The sequence below is a fragment of the Diabrotica undecimpunctata genome, chromosome 5 (genome assembly GCF_040954645.1).
Source record: "Diabrotica undecimpunctata isolate CICGRU chromosome 5, icDiaUnde3, whole genome shotgun sequence".
Classification (NCBI taxonomy): domain Eukaryota; kingdom Metazoa; phylum Arthropoda; class Insecta; order Coleoptera; family Chrysomelidae; genus Diabrotica; species Diabrotica undecimpunctata.
In genome coordinates, this window is record NC_092807.1 from 14,427,351 (window position 1) to 14,443,109 (window position 15,759).

Sequence of the window (15,759 nt, forward strand, 5' to 3'; positions counted from 1 at the left end):
AAATCTAAGTAAGTAACCTTTCATTAAATCGCTATCATTATTGTCCTTTAGTTTGTTGTCTTCTTGGCACATATTTGTTTTTTTCGTCCGCTTAATGTTGGAGTTTCCTTCATCTGACGAGCTTGAATATCCAGGCTGTGGTAAATAAATCGGATCAGCAATGCTATCATCTGAACTGAAATCTTCCAGCACGTTAACTGCAACGATATTACTAGTTGATGATGTATTTGCGACATCCACATCTGAAACAAAGAACTGTTCTAGAAAGGTTTTGCACAAATCTAAGTAAGTAACCTTTCATTAAATCGCTATCATTATTGTCCTTTAGTTTGTTGTCTTCTTGGCACATATTTGTTTTTTTCGTCCGCTTAATGTTGGAGTTTCCTTCATCTGACGAGCTTGAATATCCAGGCTGTGGTAAATAAATCGGATCAGCAATGCTATCATCTGAACTGAAATCTTCCAGCACGTTAACTGCAACGATATTACTAGCTGATGATGTATTTGCGACATCCACATCTGAAACAAAGAACTGTTCTAGAAAGGTTTTGCACAAATCTAAGTAAGTAACCTTTCATTAAATCGCTATCATTATTGTCCTTTAGTTTGTTGTCTTCTTGGCACATATTTGTTTTTTTCGTCCGCTTAATGTTGGAGTTTCCTTCATCTGACGAGCTTGAATATCCAGGCTGTGGTAAATAAATTGGATCAGCAATGCTATCATCTGAACTGAAATCTTCCAGCACGCCAACTGCAACGATGTTACTAGCTGATGATGTATTTGCGACATCCACATCTGAAACAAAGAACTGTTCTAGAAAGGTTTTGCACAAATCTAAGTAAGTAACCTTTCATTAAATCGCTATCATTATTGTCCTTTAGTTTGTTGTCTTCTTGGCACATATTTGTTTTTTTCGTCCGCTTAATGTTGGAGTTTCCTTCATCTGACGAGCTTGAATATCCAGGCTGTGGTAAATAAATCGGATCAGCAATGCTATCATCTTAACTGAAATCTTCCAGCACGCCAACTGCAACGATGTTACTAGCTGATGATGTATTTGCGACATCCACATCTGAAACAAAGAACTGTTCTAGAAAGGTTTTGCACAAATCTAAGTAAGTAACCTTTCATTAAATCGCTATCATTATTGTCCTTTAGTTTGTTGTCTTCTTGGCACATATTTGTTTTTTTCGTCCGCTTAATGTTGGAGTTTCCTTCATCTGACGAGCTTGAATATCCAGGCTGTGGTAAATAAATCGGATCAGCAATGCTATCATCTGAACTGAAATCTTCCAGCACGCCAACTGCAACGATGTTACTAGCTGATGATGTATTTGCGACATCCACATCTGAAACAAAGAACTGTTCTAGAAAGGTTTTGCACAAATCTAAGTAAGTAACCTTTCATTAAATCGCTATCATTATTGTCCTTTAGTTTGTTGTCTTCTTGGCACATATTTGTTTTTTTCGTCCGCTTAATGTTGGAGTTTCCTTCATCTGACGAGCTTGAATATCCAGGCTGTGGTAAATAAATCGGATCAGCAATGCTATCATCTGAACTGAAATCTTCCAGCACGCCAACTGCAACGATGTTACTAGCTGATGATGTATTTGCGACATCCACATCTGAAACAAAGAACTGTTCTAGAAAGGTTTTGCACAAATCTAAGTAAGTAACCTTTCATTAAATCGCTATCATTATTGTCCTTTAGTTTGTTGTCTTCTTGGCACATATTTGTTTTTTTCGTCCGCTTAATGTTGGAGTTTCCTTCATCTGACGAGCTTGAATATCCAGGCTGTGGTAAATAAATCGGATCAGCAATGCTATCATCTGAACTGAAATCTTCCAGCACGCCAACTGCAACGATGTTACTAGCTGATGATGTATTTGCGACATCCACATCTGAAACAAAGAACTGTTCTAGAAAGGTTTTGCACAAATCTAAGTAAGTAACCTTTCATTAAATCGCTATCATTATTGTCCTTTAGTTTGTTGTCTTCTTGGCACATATTTGTTTTTTTCGTCCGCTTAATGTTGGAGTTTCCTTCATCTGACGAGCTTGAATATCCAGGCTGTGGTAAATAAATCGGATCAGCAATGCTATCATCTGAACTGAAATCTTCCAGCACGCCAACTGCAACGATATTACTAGCTGATGATGTATTTGCGACATCCACATCTGAAACAAAGAACTGTTCTAGAAAGGTTTTGCACAAATCTAAGTAAGTAACCTTTCATTAAATCGCTATCATTATTGTCCTTTAGTTTGTTGTCTTCTTGGCACATATTTGTTTTTTTCGTCCGCTTAATGTTGGAGTTTCCTTCATCTGACGAGCTTGAATATCCAGGCTGTGGTAAATAAATCGGATCAGCAATGCTATCATCTGAACTGAAATCTTCCAGCACGTTAACTGCAACGATATTACTAGTTGATGATGTATTTGCGACAACCCTATCTGAAACAAAGAACTGTTCTAGAAAGGTTTTGCACAAATCTAAGTAAGTAACCTTTCATTAAATCGCTATCATTATTGTCCTTTAGTTTGTTGTCTTCTTGGCACATATTTGTTTTTTTCGTCCGCTTAATGTTGGAGTTTCCTTCATCTGACGAGCTTGAATATCCAGGCTGTGGTAAATAAATCGGATCAGCAATGCTATCATCTGAACTGAAATCTTCCAGCACGTTAACTGCAACGATATTACTAGCTGATGATGTATTTGCGACATCCACATCTGAAACAAAGAACTGTTCTAGAAAGGTTTTGCACAAATCTAAGTAAGTAACCTTTCATTAAATCGCTATCATTATTGTCCTTTAGTTTGTTGTCTTCTTGGCACATATTTGTTTTTTTCGTCCGCTTAATGTTGGAGTTTCCTTCATCTGACGAGCTTGAATATCCAGGCTGTGGTAAATAAATCGGATCAGCAATGCTATCATCTGAACTGAAATCTTCCAGCACGCCAACTGCAACGATGTTACTAGCTGATGATGTATTTGCGACATCCACATCTGAAACAAAGAACTGTTCTAGAAAGGTTTTGCACAAATCTAAGTAAGTAACCTTTCATTAAATCGCTATCATTATTGTCCTTTAGTTTGTTGTCTTCTTGGCACATATTTGTTTTTTTCGTCCGCTTAATGTTGGAGTTTCCTTCATCTGACGAGCTTGAATATCCAGGCTGTGGTAAATAAATCGGATCAGCAATGCTATCATCTGAACTGAAATCTTCCAGCACGCCAACTGCAACGATATTACTAGCTGATGATGTATTTGCGACATCCACATCTGAAACAAAGAACTGTTCTAGAAAGGTTTTGCACAAATCTAAGTAAGTAACCTTTCATTAAATCGCTATCATTATTGTCCTTTAGTTTGTTGTCTTCTTGGCACATATTTGTTTTTTTCGTCCGCTTAATGTTGGAGTTTCCTTCATCTGACGAGCTTGAATATCCAGGCTGTGGTAAATAAATCGGATCAGCAATGCTATCATCTGAACTGAAATCTTCCAGCACGTTAACTGCAACGATATTACTAGTTGATGATGTATTTGCGACATCCACATCTGAAACAAAGAACTGTTCTAGAAAGGTTTTGCACAAATCTAAGTAAGTAACCTTTCATTAAATCGCTATCATTATTGTCCTTTAGTTTGTTGTCTTCTTGGCACATATTTGTTTTTTTCGTCCGCTTAATGTTGGAGTTTCCTTCATCTGACGAGCTTGAATATCCAGGCTGTGGTAAATAAATCGGATCAGCAATGCTATCATCTGAACTGAAATCTTCCAGCACGTTAACTGCAACGATATTACTAGCTGATGATGTATTTGCGACATCCACATCTGAAACAAAGAACTGTTCTAGAAAGGTTTTGCACAAATCTAAGTAAGTAACCTTTCATTAAATCGCTATCATTATTGTCCTTTAGTTTGTTGTCTTCTTGGCACATATTTGTTTTTTTCGTCCGCTTAATGTTGGAGTTTCCTTCATCTGACGAGCTTGAATATCCAGGCTGTGGTAAATAAATCGGATCAGCAATGCTATCATCTGAACTGAAATCTTCCAGCACGCCAACTGCAACGATATTACTAGCTGATGATGTATTTGCGACATCCACATCTGAAACAAAGAACTGTTCTAGAAAGGTTTTGCACAAATCTAAGTAAGTAACCTTTCATTAAATCGCTATCATTATTGTCCTTTAGTTTGTTGTCTTCTTGGCACATATTTGTTTTTTTCGTCCGCTTAATGTTGGAGTTTCCTTCATCTGACGAGCTTGAATATCCAGGCTGTGGTAAATAAATCGGATCAGCAATGCTATCATCTGAACTGAAATCTTCCAGCACGTTAACTGCAACGATATTACTAGTTGATGATGTATTTGCGACATCCACATCTGAAACAAAGAACTGTTCTAGAAAGGTTTTGCACAAATCTAAGTAAGTAACCTTTCATTAAATCGCTATCATTATTGTCCTTTAGTTTGTTGTCTTCTTGGCACATATTTGTTTTTTTCGTCCGCTTAATGTTGGAGTTTCCTTCATCTGACGAGCTTGAATATCCAGGCTGTGGTAAATAAATCGGATCAGCAATGCTATCATCTGAACTGAAATCTTCCAGCACGTTAACTGCAACGATATTACTAGCTGATGATGTATTTGCGACATCCACATCTGAAACAAAGAACTGTTCTAGAAAGGTTTTGCACAAATCTAAGTAAGTAACCTTTCATTAAATCGCTATCATTATTGTCCTTTAGTTTGTTGTCTTCTTGGCACATATTTGTTTTTTTCGTCCGCTTAATGTTGGAGTTTCCTTCATCTGACGAGCTTGAATATCCAGGCTGTGGTAAATAAATCGGATCAGCAATGCTATCATCTGAACTGAAATCTTCCAGCACGCCAACTGCAACGATATTACTAGCTGATGATGTATTTGCGACATCCACATCTGAAACAAAGAACTGTTCTAGAAAGGTTTTGCACAAATCTAAGTAAGTACCTTACCTTTCATTAAATCGCTATGATTATTGTCCTTTAGTTCGTTTGAATCAAAAGCAGGCAGCACAATCTTTTTTGACAAAGCTTTTTCTTTTAATTCTCTCAAAAATATTGACCGGGAATGCATATTTTAAACAGAATGCAGAAATAGTACGAAGAAATAATGTTATCAGTCACAGAGTAAAAATAAAATGAATGTAAATTTTTAATTTATCCTCGATAATAATATCGTTATATGCGCGTGTACTTCCCCGAATAGTGTTAATTAATATTTCAATAAATGTACATACAACGCTATCTAACGACTAGTGTATAACTACGCTGTAGCTCATCCAAAGGTATCTGCTTTGGATCGTAAATTAGCCAGAAAATGTCGTGATGTAATAACTTATATTATAGTTAACCAGTTGTGCATACTGGTCCAAAAAAGATCAACTCGACTTAACCTGTTAAGCACAGAAAACGATTATTGGTCATAACTGGGCAGGTTAATTTAACCATTTATTTCCTAAGACATTATTTTATATGTTATTAGGTAAGTCGAGTTAATCTAAATAGTACATAAATTTTAAAGATGGCCAAAAATACACATACGTATAACTTTGGCTAGAGTCAGCTTACAACTCAACTACTTGTTCACAACATCGGAGTTCACATTCTTTCCTCATTTGTGCACTTAACCCATTTTGGCAAAAATTCGACTTAACCACTTATTCACTGGAGTGACAGATATATAACAATAAAAATAAAATTGCCAAAAAGACAGTAAGTGATGAAAACAAAAAATCTAGAAAGAATTTGGTAACAGCTTAAATGAAGGTCATAAAAATGACAGTAGATCCTTTTGGAATACGATCAAATCATTAAGAGGGCAAAAGAGAACAGAGATATACGGCATAATAGACGAAAATAACAAGATACAACATAATCGGATGCATTTATGACTTTTAAATTTTGACAATCTTTCACAAAATTTTACTACAGAGAAAAAAGTATTACAACGCCAGCACAGAAGCTTCGCTTCAAAACTTTTTATTAAATGTCTTATTATTTTTTAATTTTGCAGTGTTTGGCCATGTTTACCACAGATGTGATAGTGTCTTGCGCATTTGGACTCGACAGTAACTGTTTTACAGACAAAGAAAGCAAATTCAGGAATATAGGAAAGTCCTATTTCAGTTTTAGAGATATATTACTTGCAGCTAGAGTATCGATGATGACTTATGCTCCAGAGCTAGCTCTCAAATTGGGTATGTTTTTGCATGTTATGGAATCTAGTTTAATAGTAATATATATATATATATATATATATATATATATATATATATATATATATATATATATATATATATATATTTATATATATATTTATATTGTTTATACCTCTTTATATATATCACTGCCATTTATTTAGACATAATAATTTTAAAAAAACTTATGTATATTTTTTAAGTTGCTTTAATTACAGTAGACTCTCTCTTAACCGGTCCTGCATTAACCGGTCACGCCCCCTTTCTATTGTTTTGCATACTAGACGATCATCAAGCGCCGCTTGATGATCGTCTCTCGCCCCCGGTTGTCAGTTCTGTCAGAGAACAACCCAACACACTGTTATTCTAGGGTTCTGTCACTTCTGTTTTTGCTTTCGTGGATTGAATTCGTCTTGTGCGAAAATGAACGAGAAGCGTAAACGTCTGGTTGTGACGATGGAAAAACGTCTAAGTGTGCTTAAACGGATCGACAAAGGTGAATCGGTAAAGAAAATTTGTTCGGAGTTGAATGTGGGGAAAAGAACAGTGAATGACTGGCGAAGGGATCGGCGTTTAATTGAGGATTTCTGCGCCCAAATGGAATCAGATAAAAATCTAATAACTAGATGCACTAAAAAAACGAAATTCGAGATAGTAGATGAAGCTCTTTGGTTGTGGTTCCTTCCTGTGTATACATAAAGCCTTTTCCTAAGGGAAAAAGCTGTATGTATACACAGCAAAATTATAGACGGAGGCGAATTTATTGCAAGTGAAGGTTGGCTGACTCGCTGGAAGGCACGTCACGAAGTTAATTATGCAGGCGTAAGTAGAGAAAAAATGTCCGTAAATGCTTCAGGTGCAACTGATTTTACCTCCAAGTTTGTAGAAATTATAAAAATGGAAAAATTAAAACCCGAACAAGTATATAACATGGATGAGACGGGTCTTAATTTTAAAATGCTTCCAGAAAAATCATTTTTGGGAAGTCATGAAAAATCGGCTTCTGGATTTAAAAAGAATAAAGAGTCGCATTACAGTTGCTGTTTGTTCAAATGCAGCAGGAACACACAAAATTCCTCTTTTCGTTGTTGGTAAGTCCGCTAAACCGCGTGCATTTAAAAATCTACATCCATCGTCCCTCCCCGTATTCTACAGATCACAAAAATCAGCATGGATGAGCGCTGATCTATTCAAAGAATGGTTTGAGCGTGATTTGTTCCGAAAGTAACGCAAAATCTTAAGAGCCTAAATCTTCTCACTAAAGCAGTCCTACTTCTGGATAATGCTCCAACTCATCCTGGAAACCTAACATGCAAGACAGATGACATAAAAATTATCTTTCTTTCTCCTAATGTGACAAGCTTGGTGCAACCGATGGATCAAAGGGTGATTGAAAGCTTAAAAAGACGATACAGACGAAAATTACTGTCCGAAATTTTACAATGCGCAGAAAATGAAGGTCTTAATTTTATTGATATCTTTAAAAAAATTAACTTAAACGACGTAATTTAGATGTTAGCTTCTGCCTTCCAAGAAATTCCTGCTTCTACTTCGCAAAGTCTTGGCAAAAACTTTGGGCCAACATTAAGGAATTTGTTGAGTGTCAACAATCACACGAAGAAGATAATTCTACCACCATTCTTCAAGATCTCTAAACGTTATCCGAAAATGTCCAATTGCAGGTCGAAGATATTGAAGAATGGACGAACTGTGACGAGGAACTTGAAAACGAATTTTTGACAGACGACGAAATAATTACACTAGCAACACATGAAGAGCCCTATGAAAATGAGGAGACTGATGATGTTGACGGAGAGAAAAAGTTCGGCCACACCGAAGCGAGGGCTGCAATGAAGGTGGCACTGAAGTATATTGAACAACAACCTAGGTCATCTTCAATAGACGTCTTGATTTAAAAAAAAAATGGAAAGATATAGCTTTTAAAAATTCACTTTATGTCAAGAAACAGAAGAAAGTTACCAATTTTTTTAAAGCAAGTTTGAAAAATATTTAAATATGTATATGTATAGGTACATAGAAATAAATAGTATTTTTTAACTGTATACTTCGTGATTGTTATTAATATACACCTTCCTGTACATGTGTTTGATATATCTATGTATGTACTTGATTTTTCTCATGAAAATGCCTGCATATCGGATTAACCGGCCATTTGGTCAACAGGCCCGGCTCTGGTCCCGAGGTTGCCGGTTAAGAGAGAGTCTACTGTACATATACTATACTCTGCCATTATAAATACTTGTTTTTGGTCATAAGGTAGTTTCAGTAGGGCCTTACCCCTCCCTAACCCAATCTTTTTGGATAATGAGCTCAATGGAAGAAACCAATCTTCATGTGTCACATCATTTCAACACATCATATATCATACAACTTATACTACGAAATTAGTTAAAAACAAAAAAATAACTTAAGCATAACTAAGTAGTTGCGTGGCCCTATAGTTTGTGTATTGTTATATATCTTTCTTGTTTTTTTAATAGCTACTAATATACTGCTTCTCCATTCGTCTGGCTTTTGTACCACTTCCATAATTCAATTTAATAGATGGCCATCGATTTTAATTGAAAAGTGTAGATACCGCTAAAAAGATTGCAGTTTAATTTAAAATAACATTCTTGTACCACCGTTAAGTCAATGAAAATAGATTTAAAATACTTACTCTATTCTATATAGAAATAAAAATATCTCATTTTCAAAAAAAAAAAAAACAGTTACCGCCTTTCTGTTAGCACGGTAGTATACTGCTTCTACAATCCTCTGGCATTTGTCTCACTTTCATAATTCTATTAAATAAACCTATTAGCCAACTTTTTCCTGTCTCTCCTACAGCTGTCCATATTTACCCAAGAATATCATCTGCTCCAACTGTGACGAATTATTTTGCCTACCACATAGGGTATTACTATGGGGGGTTGAAAATTGGGGACAGGAATTATTGAGGGGCAAGCAAAATAAATAAAACTATTGCGAACGGCTCTCAGGGTTTATTTGGAGTAGCTGGGTCGTGGATAAGTGAATGGGAAGGGAATTGGATTCGGGCAACTACATAAATGACACAAAGGAGTACTTACATGAATCTTCTGGAACAAATGGACAAACAAAACACTAGAAGGTGTCTAGCTATTTGAAATAAGGACGCCGCTTCGAGGAAACAAATTGTAACGATTACAACAACTAGTTGTAACTATTGAAATAATTATTAGAAATGAAAAATATATCTTTTTAAATGAAACTCAAAAAAAAAGAGTTAGAGAGTTAGTTAAGAGAAATAAACAAAATGGTTTAGGAAAAAAATTAAACATTTATTGTTGTCTCACCACAAACAGTTACAAAAATAGACAATACAAAAATACTAGATAGTCACAAAAGTAAATACAAAAATAACAAAAAGAAACACTTACTATGTCCTATCCGTTTACAAACTCTAGCAGTTGGAGATACTATAAAACTTACAATTGTTAATGAGCGACAATTTGTAGCAGAAATAAATTATTACAAATGAAAAAAATATATTTTTAAGTGAAACTGTGCATAATAGAGGTTAACCTTTTTCCAAAAACAAAACAAAATCTCAAATATGATTAGATATTTGTCTTGTCTAAAACTAAGTCTTAAAACGAGAACAAATAAAATGACATCTAAGCCACGCCCTATGATCTACAATTTTAAGTAATACAATTTAAATTGTTATGAAAGCAATTATTATTAAAAGTGTTTATTCTATCTTTAAAAGTTCAAACAAAAAAAGTTACCTGGATTGCACTAAAGTTACTTTAAATTTTCAGGGGTTAGGAACTGGAATTTAACCTCTCTGCCACTCGAACAAAAAACTGCATCTCACATTTCGAATTATGTTCTGAAACGCTTCTTATGTTCTGACTATTTGAGGTTGAAATTGGGACACTGGACTGACAATTTGAAGCCCCGCTTTTTAAAAAAACTGGAACATGTGGGTACTTTTCAAATTTGTTGCAAACGCCGTTCTACAAACATCTCATATGAGAGACGGTTTACAAACAAAAAAACAATGATAAATCGTTCAGAGCTGACACATCACATTGAGTAAAAATCACTTTTCTTCACAAATTTGCCGGTTCTCTCCGACCAAACTAAACGACGTCTGTTCTCCTTGACCAAATATTCAATCCTTCATAAACTGCACAATTAACTGCCACTACACACTAGATTTTCATGAAAAGGGACGAAGGACGAGAAAACATTACAAATTCGACATAAAATTTGGACTAACCTGAAGCCAACCGCTCTTGACAACGGCCTCAGCGAGAGTGTCGCAATTATCTTTCCGGCAAAACCTTCTCAGCGATCTAAATGGATGTTTATTTGAAATGCAATATCGAGCGGCTTTCGATCAAAGAATATGCGTCTGTGAAATACACTCATGGACAAAAATATCGAATATTTTGGAATTTTCCAATTTTTTTTTGTAGTCACTATTATTTCAAAATAATTTTATATTACTGGTAATATTCATATAGTAGGCTGATGTACTCAACTGGTTTGAAATATTTTGATGTTTATTTTGACGTTTATTTAGTGGTTAGTGCCATTCGTACATTTTATCATAAAAATCCTTCTTCACGTTAAGGAAAAATCATACTAATTCGGTTATTTTTAGTTTAATTTATTAAGTTTAATTAAATATTGTTTTGATTTAACTAAGTTTAAAACAAGTATCCCACCAATTCGGCACTGCGATGAAGTCCAAGTAGCACATATTGTAATTTTGTACGAGAAAGGATGTGCACAAAAAGGTATCGCACGACGTCTCAGCAGGACTGAATCTATAGTTTCAAATACTCTAAAAAGTTACCGCGAAACAGGAAATTTTGTACGAGGGCCTGGTCAAGGACGCCCAAGGTGCACAACCGCAATTGATGACCGTTTTTTGGTTCTTAATTCTACACGAAATCGTTCATTGACATCGATGCACCTTAGAAATGAGCTATCAAATGTTAGATGTTAATGTGAGTTCACAAACAGTTAGACGAAGATCAAAAGAAGCAAACTTAAAGCCCAGACACGCCGCCAAAGTTCCACTTTGTTCTTCTCCAAAATCATAAACCTCGTCGTTTGGAATTTGCAAGAACACATATTTAGTGGAATATCGACAACTGGAAAAACGTTCTTTTCACTGATGAGACCAGAATCCTATTATGGAAGCCAGGTGGTCAAAACTACGTCTACAGAAGAGTTGGAGAACGATTGGCCAGCTGCAGTCTCACCCAGACCGTTAGTTTTAGAGTTGATGGTATAATTCTTTGGGAAGGTATTAGTTGGGAGGTACGTATCGCACTTGTGGAAGTGATTTTACGGATGACTGGTGATTCTTACGTTTAAAACATCCTGCAAGATCATGTTTTGTCATATGTTGGTTACATTGAATATGAAAGATTCACGTTAATGCAGGATAATGCTTGACCACATGCCGCTGCCATAGTGAGTAATTATCTTGATGAGGTTCAAATTCGAAGATTGGATTGGCCACTGTCTAGCCCGGATTTAAATCCAATAGAGCACATGTGGGATCACCTAAAACGCCACATACGACAAAGAAATCCCATTTTAAATACAAAACAGCAGCTTCGGCTTGCTGCACAGTATGAATGGAATACTATTTCCCAAGAGTATGTCCAAAATTTACTTGCAAGCATGCCGAGAAGGATGCAAGCAGTCATAACAGTTAGAGGGGGGAATACTCGTTACTGATCATGCACTTCTTTCAGTTTAAACCAGTTGTTTAAGAAATTTAAATCATCATTTAGGTTTAGAGTAAAATAACCTTATTTACCTAGTATTAAACATTTTTTTTTCACAATTTTCTCAGCATAAAAACTTAAAATTGTTCATTAAACATTGTTAAAATAAACTCTATTTGACAATAAACGACTTGCTTCGCCAGAATTTATTTTGAAAAAACAAAAATTTCAAAATTCCAAAATATTCGATATGTTTGTCCATGAGTGTATAAACAAACTTTAAAATGGTTTATTATCGACTCGTCGACGCAAAGAGGAATTGAAAGAATATTTCTATTTTAACTTGTACGAAAGGAAATAGAAATACACTGAAATTACTCTTCTGAAAAGAAGAAGAACTTCTTGGTTAAAGAACCTCAGAATCTGGTTCAATACAACATCTGTGCAGCTTTTCCGCGCTGCTGCAGATAAGATAAAGATTGCCATGATGATCGCCAACATTCGTAACGGATAGGCACATCAAGAAGAAGAAGACTCTTCGGTGTTTTAACACATATACGAGGGGATTTCAATATATACCAAGGAATTTTAAAATGCTACACAACTGATTTACCATTTTTATTTTTAATTGCTTGAACACCAGTTCTCGTTTGATATTTTTGCGACCATTTTTATATATTTTTGCTTCACCCTCCCTGGAATCAAGTTGGTTGTATAGATTTGTATAAGCTTTTGCTTTAGCTTTTGATACTGTTACTTTTACTTTATTGCCAAGATAATAAGATATGGATACTTCAAATTGTTCTGCTTTAAACAGTCGTGCTCTAAGACCGTTGTGAACGTTTGTCCTAAACACTGTACTATCATGCATTTCCAAATAGAGTATAAAATTAATCTTAATTAAAAAAAAATATCATTGAAGGAAGTCGCATATCTTCCGGTTCTTAAGTGAAATTTTTCATTTCGCGCAGTCACACTCTCGATCAACGGCACTTCGATTGCCTGTTGCCGAGAGGGGGCATTTGGGCCTGTAGGACCCATCGCCGGCTCTGCGGACTTCTTCCTGTCCTCGGAATTAGACCAGGTGTTGACCATCTTTGCTTGTCACTGATGAAATGGTTTAATACTGCTACTGGTATAAAATATCGGTTACCGTGACAAGTATCTGTTATAGATAACAGTTCCAAGGAGCAGTTACAAAATAACAGATCAAAAATAGAAAACAGAACAGGTAAAATAGTCTAAGTATTCCTTGACTTACGGAAGGAATAACTTAGTAAACAAGAAAAATAAAATGGTATAAAAGTACAATGCAAAGAAAATGTTTCTAAGTGTTTCTTGACTTACGGAAGAAACAACTTAGAATGAAAAGTAAAATACACAAGATAAAAGAATAGAAAAGTGCAGAAATATTCCTAAGTGTTTCTTGACTTACGGAAGAAACAACTTAGAGTGAAAACAAACAAGAGAATCAAATATGGAAAAATAAGAATACAAATATTTATAAGCGTTTCTTGACTTACGGAAGAAACGACTTACAAACACGAAAAATCAAATACAGAAAAGATGTGGAAATATTGCCAAGTGTTTCTTGACTTACGGAAGAAACAACTTAGCATAAAATAGAAAATGAAAGAGACAAATGTATTAAGTATTTTCTTAACTTAAGGAAGAAAATATCTTAGATAAAATATCGGAAATAATAATGCAACAATGATTATGAAAATATTTCTAAGTGTTCTTTTGACTTACCGGAAAAGAACGGCTTAGTGGCACAATTAAAATAACAAGTCAAATATTCAGAGAAATATTTCTAAGAGTTCTTTGACTTACCGGAAAGAACTACTTAGACAAAGTACAAATCAAAATATAAAATAGAAAAAGCAAGATAAATATTTCTAAGTGTTCTTAACTTACGGAAGAACAACTTAGACACAAAATACAAGAAAAATAAACAATCAAAATAATCAAATAAAATATCAAACAATCAGTACATGAACAAATATAGATTAATGTAATATTCTAACCTTAAAAGGTCTGAATATACAATAATGCTAAAATAAAATGGTATATAGGAAATCAGAAATAGAACAATAACTTAGTAGGAACAATAATAGCACCGACTAGGTCTACACTAGAAGAGGCAAGCTCGACTGACCGATGAGAGAAAATCTACCTGCTTTTATGTAAAACAAATCCTTTGTTTTACGTAGCAAAAGTGGAATTTCCCTGCATTGAGTCAATTAGAAATTTGGATTTGGCCAAACTTGGAATTCCCAAGTATTTTGACCAATATCCAAATTCCTTGATCCGTCCGGCACGGCTGTCAACTCCTGACTGACACGGCTTCGGAGAACATGCCCACATATTTAACTTTATCTCCTAGTAGCGATCACAACCAAATTTCACCCCTTATCATATAATAAATTAATATCAAAAATTATATAGGAAATACAGTAGGTGGCCAAATTATTAGGGACACTGCATATATTTTTGTATTTTCTACTTAAAATTATTTTTTTGACCAAAAAAATTGGTGTTCATATCTGTATTTTACTTGGTAATTCTTCTGGTATAACTATTAAAATTTTTGATAAGCGGCAACACTGGCAGACTGCTTATCTATAAAATAATAATTATTGTTTATTGTTGCATCTCAGTTGGTCATCGGCTGTCACCGCAGTGAGGTTTAAAAATATTTGCAAATCGTTTTAAATTGTTTTTGGTCGGTTTTCGTGTCAGATATATTTAACAGGTAAGTAATATTTGTTATTTAGTAATTTTTGCTACATTTAATGACACGAGTTTATTTAAAAAGATTGTTTAAATTCAAAATTATTTTTTTAGCATGGGCAAAATTGCAGACTTGTCTCCAGGGAAAATTAGAGAAATAAAAACATTATTACTGCACTCGAGGCTTTCCCAGAGAGTTATAGCAACTACTGCAGGTGTTTCAAAGTCTGTAGTTAATCGAATAAAAATAAAAATGAATTCAAACGAGGCATTGGAACCGGGCCGTGTTGGAAAATGTGGCAGGAAAAGGATTACTACTCCTCGTACTGATCGTCAAATTAGGGATATTTGTCTCCAAAATCGTAAAAAGAGTGTGACACATCTGACTACGATGAATAATGATGAAGGAATTAATGTTTCCAGAAGGACAGTACGACGACGACTGGCCGAAGAGAATCTGCTAGGTCGCCGGCCTATGAAAAAACCACGGCTCACCGAAGCCATGAAGAGAAAGAAACTCCAATGGGCCAAAGAACACCGAAGTATGACTGTTGAAGACTGGAGTCGAGTAAGTATGACTTTTTTTAACGAATGAAGTTTGTGAACAGCGAATATTATCATTTTTACAGGTATGCTTCTCCGACGAATCAACATTTCAGATTTTGGTGGATAAAAGTGCGTTTGTCCGACGACGTCCTGGGGAGCAGTTCCATCCAGATTGCATTGTGGAGAGAGTTAAACATCCGGTGAGTGTCATGGTGTGGTCTGTAATCTCGGCAAAGGGTATGGGACGCTTATACATCGTGGAAGGGACAATGAGACAGGACCAGTATAAGCGAGTACTTGAAACTCAGCTACTGCCCCAGCTCAAAGAATGGTTCCCTGGTGAAAAAAATTACATTTTTATGCACGATTCTGCACCGTGCCACAAAGCCAGGAGTGTAACTTCATATCTGATCAAAGAAAATATTGCAGTTCTGCCCTGGCCGGGAAATTCACCTGACATGAACCCTATAGAGAGCATGTGGGAGTTAACC

The 15,759-nt window shown here is 35.3% G+C and overlaps 1 protein-coding gene across 2 annotated transcripts in view; it reads left to right on the top strand.

The window, feature by feature from the left end:
• LOC140441107 (probable cytochrome P450 6a13) overlaps nt 1-15,759 on the top strand; it is a 71,746-nt gene that overhangs the window by 45,209 nt on the left and 10,778 nt on the right. For both annotated transcript variants that reach the window (XM_072531551.1, XM_072531549.1), the window contains exon 4: nt 6,068-6,251. In XM_072531551.1, coding sequence (XP_072387652.1) covers nt 6,068-6,251 — 184 coding nt within the window. The remainder of the gene's footprint in view (nt 1-6,067; nt 6,252-15,759) is intronic.